Here is an 8,139-nt window from a genome sequence, read left to right on the forward strand (position 1 = left end):
AGGGGGCACCCGGATTTGAACCGGGGACCTCTTGATCTGCAGTCAAATGCTCTACCACTGAGCTATACCCCCGATGATAACCACTGGGGGTAGTACTACGTATTTAAGGATTTACAAAGAATGTGTTGCCTCAGTTGTATTTGAGTGACATTTGCATATACCGCCCATCGACATGTACATTTATTATATATGTGTACGTGTAAGCACGGTGAACTACGGTGTAAACGATATGTAGCACATAGCTTTCGTTAACAGTGAAAAACAAGATGGCTAATGCAGTTGTAATTACGACGCTTCACCGGCAGATGGCGCCAAAACACACGAACTTTAACTCTTTCTCTCCTGTGGTCATCAAATGTTTTAACTCATTCAGTCTGTTTCCGCCTTAACTGTTGTAGTTTATGTGTGTGTGTCTATAAAGTCAGTCATTACTGTGTTTTAGGCGGTATTACATTATAATATGGTATCGTGTTTGTCTAATATGCAATGTAAGTTGCTGCTCCTTTTAAGGTTATTACGGATTCCCGTTGCCTCTAAATGCATTTGATGCCTTCAGGTACGCCGCAGAAAGCTGTTATTCACAGAACGTAAGTGGGATGTGTAAATATGCAGTAAAGAGCAACAGTTGTTTTTGTAGATGTTATGAATTTACACGCTTGATCTTGAGTTATAAACATTTAAATATATCAAAATTATATCAACATAGATTTTATTAAAATATAATTCAGTGTAATTTTGAGTATTTAAAGAAGATGATAGCACAGAGCTCTACCAGTCATACCACTGCTAATGCTAAGCCCTTTTAATTGGACAACCTGCACGCTATTTTGACGCCTGTCTTGTAAATTATTACCAACACACAACAAGTGAAACATGTCATGTCCGACTGTCAGTGAAAGCACCATGAAGGCTTCGCGTCTCACGCCCTGACTCCTCCTCGCCTTAAGGTCGTGTCCGTATATTAATTGAAATGCCTGCAGGCGAAGAGGAGGACGGCTCGTTTCCCAGCTGCGCATCACAGCCTGTACTTCACTTCTGGACACTTTAACTGGATCAGTGAGGGTTTGTTTTGTGGTGTGAGGAATCACTGCGCCATCATGAATCCGCCCTGTGGAAGATGCAATAAACCAGTTTACCCCACAGAAAAAATAAATTGCCTTGATAAGGTAAGGTGACACAAGTTTGAACCCATTCACTAACTGAATGTCATTTGATAATCCACATTTCTATTCTATTTTGATTATTTTTGTGTCAATATATTTTGTGTTGCTGAGTAAAGGAGGTAAAACCATTTGACTGATTTGATTCAGCTAAAAATAATAAATGCATGTGTTAAAAATGTTCTCCAATATGATGTTTCATTTCGTGTAATTATTTTGTAAGACTAGTTGTTATTGTTATAATATTTATTTATTTTTAACCTGAAAATGTTGTACTGCTCTGTGATACTTTACCCCTATATGGAATTATCACTATCAACACACATGCAGAGCACACACATTGAACCAGTGTTGGTCAGTAACTCTAGTGATAATATTACAGTAATAATAACAATATCACTGTCCCCAGTAACATTTCAATAATAATACACTTACACCCAAAAATAATTAGTTACAGTCTTTCTTTTGTTGTCACTCCCCTATTTAAAATCCAACAATCAAATCACATCTTTTTGGGAGTTTTGGAATAATTATTGTAATCATGGAGGAAACTAGCTTAGAAGTCTGCATTTCGGGAAGAAAGGACACAATTATAAACTTTGTGGGAAAAGTAATATAACTAGTAATGTAACTACTGTTGGCAGGGAGTAATAAGTCAAGTAATAATATAAGTTTTAAAAGAAGTAATGAGTAATTAATAAAATGTTATCATACGTGTACAACAGTGTACAATACATGCACACATATATGTAGAGGAAAAAAACCCACATTTGAAAGTGAGGAGGAGAAGAACCACATCCAGTAGATTAACACTGACCACAAACCTCTAAATGTTAAACACGTCAGAGCACATAGACACTGTGTGGTAGTGTGTCCCTTGTTGTCTGTAACAGCTTGTTACTCTGATAATGTGACTATATCAGAGATAACATGTAAGCAGTAAACTATGCACACTCAGGTGCACAAGGTAACAGAGAGGGTAAACTTTTTATTTTGTGGCACTAAGATGTTTCCTTCAGGTGATCACACCTTTTGGGAACATTAATAAATCATGTAAACAGGCTGTTGGGGGAGTTGGAGTACTGCAAACTATAACTTAATCCATACAACAGTATTAATGTGGGAATATATCTCTTATTGGCAGAGACGGGAAACAGAGAAGCAGCTGTGCTCTCACTAAAGGAATTTTCCCACTCTGTCAATGCAAGTTAAACTGAGGTCTTTATGTTTTTTTTTTGCTGAAACCAAGTAAGAATTCAGAAGTAGTTTCACAAATTAGCACAGGCCACGAAGACGTGCTTATTCAATGGCTAGAACTTCATTTAGTTCAAGTGCTGAACTTAATGTTTGACTTTTTGCTCTCTTCCTCTTTGTAGTATTGGCACAAAGGCTGTTTCAGCTGCGAGGTATGTAAGATGGCCCTGAGCATGACGACCTACAAAGGCTTTGAGAAGAAACCTTACTGCAGTATGTGAGTGTTTACACCACACTGATCATCCCGATGGTTAAAATGTTCAGACTAACCTCAGAGGAACAGGGCAACCACTGATGTTTAGCAGCGAGAATAAAATCACACTGTTTGGACAGGGTAAAGGCCCACTGCACATGTCTGCATGGTCTGCAGCTTCACGGCTACAGACAAGGACATGAGTTTGGTGACGTATGGTTTAATGTTTTGCACAGGAAACTACAATGTTTGGTCAAATTGGTGGAAACTTTGCGAAAAAGTAACATTTCATCATTAAACTGTGACCCCAAGTTACAATATGTAGTATTTCCATTACATCTTTTATTTGTCCTTTTTGGTGAAAGTATATCTGAACGTAAGTAGTAAAAGTTTTGTGGTCGTTTCGTCACAAACAAATCCTGTCACGACACTAGCAGACATTTATTTCCGCAGTGGCTGAGACACGCAGATGGGCAGTGGAAGCTGCAGTGTGTAAAGGTGATGGAAAAGGGAAGTGTGAACTGACAGACTGACTCATGTGATCCCAACAATTCATCAGTGTAACCTGAAATGAGAGAAAATACCTCAGTCCTGACAAATATTTACAAATACTTACACATTTAGGACTTAACTACCGCACAAAAGAGCTGTCTCTTTAACATTAATTTGTCTTGACGCTCATTGATTCATGGTTTAGTCATATTTCATCCTCCATATGGTAATAATGGACAAATCAATCTGAAGAAAACCATAATTTATTAAATATTTAGTGGGATTTGTAAATAAAATTAAATGAGAACATTGTGATTCATGTGGTTAAAAATGTTTTGCCTTCATTTGTTGATTTTGCATGCTTTATCTTTCTGAGAAAATATGATTAGATCAACAAAATGTTATCAATGTTTTGATTGTGTTTAGCATTCAACATATTATTAGTACATATTGTTTAAAAAAAGTCCAAAAAATACCCCGAGGAAAAGTACCCTGGAATAAAATCAGTTCACGTAGTTCAAGATCACCTTTATGTGTTCTCACAACCAAAATCTTAAGGTTAAAGTTCATTGACTTGTTGTGAGTAAGTGATTTTTCTCCTCTTTTCTTTCAGGCATTACCCCAAAACCTCCTTCACCATAGTGACCGACACCCCCGAGAATCTGCGTCTCAAACAACAGAGCATGCTCAACAGTCAGGTAAGACACCCACAGGTCCCTCGCCTCTGTCTCTGCTATCACTCCTGCTCAGTCTCTGTTGTCTGTCACCGGCAGAGATACTCGCTCTAATCTCGTTGCGTCATCAAGACTCGGTGTGTCTTTCACTCTCTATCTGTCTCCTTCACTCAGCTCTCTGTCTGTCTCACACCAGAAGATGAGGACACTCCTCTCGGGACAATTGGATTTCTTTGATTGAATTAAATGAACCCTTTGACCAAATACTAAAATAAGTGCACGCTAGCTTAACTTGGATGCAAAGATTTGAGACTGAACTCAAACCGTATCTGAGCTTTAGAAAGTAAATGTTAATGTTTTTCCCCCCCGAGTGTCCATAAGATCATAAATTGGACAGTAGTTTTAAAAATCTCCTTTCGGTCTCTCATGTGGCACCGGCTCAACTCAGCCTCCCTCACTGCCTTCACTGTTCTTAATCTCTTAATCTAATAAAACTCTTCAAGCCAGTAATTTAACCTGATCAAAGGGATAAGTCGTCCAAGTCACGCAAAATGAAAGATATCCCTTTACAGTTTTAATTTTACTTCAGGGATTGTCTCGTCACTCAACATTTGGAGGCGAAGCTTCCCTGCAAAAGAGAGTTTTTTTTACTATTTTGTAACAGTAACAAATTTTGAGGATGACTAAATGTTACTCCGGCCAGCTAATAAGAGGCAACAATTGTCTAATGTAATTCTGAAGTAACATAGGAAGTGTAGGAATTTGGTCCAGTAACAGAGACTATGGGTAAATGATTTTAAATGTATTTTTATTTAAAAAGCGCACCGGCGCATTACAAGAGAGTCAAGGTCTTACCTATTTTTTGCAAGCGGCACGCAGTTCCCAGCAAGAAAAGACAGTGAAAAGAGTCTGTTCATAGTCATATCGACATTACACCAGCAGCATACAGACCTTTCACTACAGTTTCAGTGTATATATCTGTAGAATATGTCACAAACATGGAAAAATATAAATGTATTTTTCAAACTCAACACTTCCTGTATCTGTTTGAGATTAAAAGCTCTCTTGCATTTCTGTGGACAGAATCCTTTCATATGTTAACAGGGCTTTTATTGTACTGTATTTATCAAAGGCAAACTCAGTACGGAAAAAGAGGGCTGGCAGAAGCGCTCTCTGTGTGGTCACCTCAGGCGTGCGAGCTGCAGCGCTTTCAGCCAGGCAGCTGTCACGCACTGCTCATGCAGCCTGTGTGGACGAACCATCGAAGAGCGGGGCTTATAAAAAAAGGGTTGGGGTTGGGGTTATTTGGTTATAATTTGGTTAAACCGATCAATTAACGTGCAGCTTCTTGTGAATTGTTCACCGTGAATGTGTGTCAACATGCAACAAGGCAATGAAACCACACGTGCTCAATATTAGCAAAATCGTTTGAAGGGAAACACAGACGTGACACATCTACCCATCCAGCAACCACAGAGCGCTATAGCTATAGCACTATAGGAAACTTTAGCGACATCAAACTCTTTGCTAATGTGACTTACATACTTAATACTCTTAAACTAGACTAGATATCTGAAACAAGCACCTGATGTCACCACACAGACTATACGAGAGTGGTTCCATTTTTGGTTAAAACCCTTTTAAACTATCATGTAACATAACTATGTTATTGTGCTACATGACTGTTATGATAACAACATGATCAAATTTACAACTAAAGCTGTTTCCTCCTCTCCGTCCTTTCCTCTCGTCTCATGCAACCAGCCCAGTTCATTGTTTATAACCATAAAAGTCTCTGCAGTCAAGCTCTCTTACTGAGACTACATATTCCTCATAGCAAGAACATGACTCACTTGTGTGTGTGTGTGTGTGTGAGTGTTTGTGTGTGCAATGTGTGGGGATCTCAGATTTACTTTCAAGTAAACATTTTGGGCTTTGTTTAATGCTCCAAGTGTTTCCCCTCAGCCTAAATTTACAAGGAAATTTGGCAAATAGCCATTTAAAGCGCAGAACGTGTGTGTTTATGTATATTTGTGAATCACATTTAGTAAAAGTCTTCGTGCAACCTCATAAAATCTTATTTACAGTCTTGTAGTTGTTGTCATTTTGAAGAATACTGCCCCTCTTTGGGCTGAGAAGTTAACCTCGGGGGATCTTTCTAAACCCTTCTGTCTAATTTCAAAGAGAGTTTCTTAAATTCTGGTGAATTACAAACTTACAGGCGCTCTATAAGGAGGACTTTGAAAAGAACAAGGGGAAAGGTTTCAGCGTGGTGGCCGACACACCCGAGATGCAGAGAGTGAAGAAGACACAAGACCAGATCAGTCACGTACGTCCGGTCCGCCTCAAAAAACGCCGAACATCGAATAATCTGTTAACACTAAATCTTTACTTCAGTCCTTCTCTCGTTACGTCTGTAGTTGATTGACCTTTTCCTGTGTTTTTAGAGACTTTCGATGTGACGTCTTTCCAACCTCTAACTGTGTATGCGTGTATGTTATTATGTGTCTGCATGTCTGCATGCACTTTTATACAAATCTGTCCCTTAACATGTAAACGTACTCATGAAATCAGTCCTACTTGGTTATAATCTGCAATGCTGCATTCAGGTTATGTTGGATTTATCGTTGCTGACTGACAGTGTTCAGTTTTTGCTCTAAATTGAGTTTCTTTTTCAGATTTAATCTCTTTTTGTTTGGTTTGTTCTTGTGAGATATCGCATAGTTTGACCTCTTCATGCCTACTACGTACCATGTAAATAGCATTTTTGTAACAGCAAGATGTCATTCAACCAATACAAATACACCATGAATGCAGCTTATTCCTCCATAAAACTGTGCATGAATATCATAAAATATAACAAATCTAAACTGTTTCACCCCACTTGTGTCACTGAACATATTTCTTAGCAAAGTAATTATTCAATATTATGGGAAATACGCTTGTTTGCTTTCTTGCTGAGTTGAGGCGAATAAGCGTGTTTCCCAAAATATCAAACTAATCCTCTAAAGTAAGTTTGATGTGTTTTTGATGCTGTAATTAACTGTATTTCACATTTCAGGCTCTTTACAAGGAGGACTTTGAAAAGAACAAGGGAAAAGGTTTCAGCGTGGTGGTCGACACTCCAGAGATGCAGAGAGTGAAGAAGACACAAGACCAGATCAGTAATGTAAGTGCAGCATCTTAAAGGGTTGGTTCAACCAAATTACAAAACAACATATTGTTTCTCTTCTAGTTGTATCTAGTCATTCCAGGGAGTCCGCCATGTTGAATGGCCATGTTTCTACAGTAGCCCAGAACAGACAAACCAAATTCTGGCTGGAGATAGGGCCTTTTATATAGCGAGTATATCTCAGTGTTTGGTCTCATTTCTGTGAAAAAGCATATCAAATTATTATTTAAGATTTAAACTTTGAAGACCTGAATACAAACTATATTCACAGAGACTTCACTCTCTAAGGCTATAAAAAGTCTTGTGTTGCATTAGATAAAGTACTACTGTATTTGAAACCAAAGAGCTAATAAAACAATGAGAAAAAAAACACAGAATTTGTCAAAAAATAAGCCTATTAAGTATGTAAGAGTGAAGAAAATACATCATACATTCAGATAATTAAATAAAAAGTTATATATAATAAAAATATCAGTGAAACTCATCTCTGATGTAATATTGACAGCAAATAATCTGCTCAAAATTCATCCATAATGCTCGTTTTCCACAAACTTCTTGCAGTTATTGTGTTTATTGTACAGTTCATCAGTTGCACTGTAATACATATATCCAGAAAATATGTGACTTAGTCAGTTTACTCAATATACGATAGATAAATGTAGATAAAAAAAGGCTGGCAAGCATTGCTTTAATCAGCTGTACATGTAGATGAAAATCGTAGACTGCGATTCAGGTGTCTGAAATAAGGTTAATTAATGCACAGAACACAACATAACCTGATTTAATAACTTTATTTTAGTATAAAAACTGTCTTTAACTTTAATCCTTAGTCTAACTCTACAGTGAAACATCTGGTAGATCTCACAGTAATACCAGTTTAACCGTTCCACAAATTACGGAGTGTTTTTTCTCCCCACAAAGGACAAAAAAACAAGCGTAACACGGCCAGATGCACGCAGCAAGTTGAGACACAGCAGGGAGACATCATGGTCCAATAGCGGGAGCCATTTGAGAGCAGGATGGTAGATTTGTGGACTGGTTCAGTTCAGCAGTGAAGGATGTCAGAGTGCAGCCCTGCAGAGACACACAGGCACATTTCAGACATTTCTCCCCGTCCACTGAGGAGCAGCTGCCCTATATGGTCAAAGTCTCTCAGCTGTGGAAACAAAGTTCTCTCTGCACACACACACACAC

General features: G+C 38.1%; 1 protein-coding gene and 1 non-coding gene across 3 annotated transcripts in view; one reads left to right on the plus strand and one right to left on the minus strand.

The window, feature by feature from the left end:
• trnac-gca lies at positions 1-72 on the minus strand. Its single transcript has one exon. It is a non-coding gene; the product is annotated as a tRNA-Cys (tRNA).
• Positions 73-955: 883 nt separating this feature from the next.
• Positions 956-8,139, plus strand: part of LOC118333004 (LIM and SH3 domain protein 1-like) — a 10,138-nt gene continuing 2,954 nt past the window's right edge. Inside the window, exons 1-5 of one of the 2 annotated variants that reach the window (XM_035668488.1) lie at positions 957-1,166; positions 2,537-2,631; positions 3,713-3,797; positions 5,995-6,102; positions 6,835-6,942. In XM_035668488.1, the coding sequence (XP_035524381.1) occupies positions 1,098-1,166; positions 2,537-2,631; positions 3,713-3,797; positions 5,995-6,102; positions 6,835-6,942 (465 nt within the window). In that variant the 5' untranslated portion in view covers positions 957-1,097. Of the gene's footprint in view, positions 1,167-2,536; positions 2,632-3,712; positions 3,798-5,994; positions 6,103-6,834; positions 6,943-8,139 lie in introns of both variants that reach the window. The other variant, XM_035668495.1, reaches the window with a different exon arrangement.

This window comes from Morone saxatilis, unplaced genomic scaffold, assembly GCF_004916995.1.
Source record: "Morone saxatilis isolate NCDOM2014 unplaced genomic scaffold, NCSU_SB_2.0 Contig1, whole genome shotgun sequence".
In the NCBI taxonomy this organism is placed as follows: domain Eukaryota; kingdom Metazoa; phylum Chordata; class Actinopteri; family Moronidae; genus Morone; species Morone saxatilis.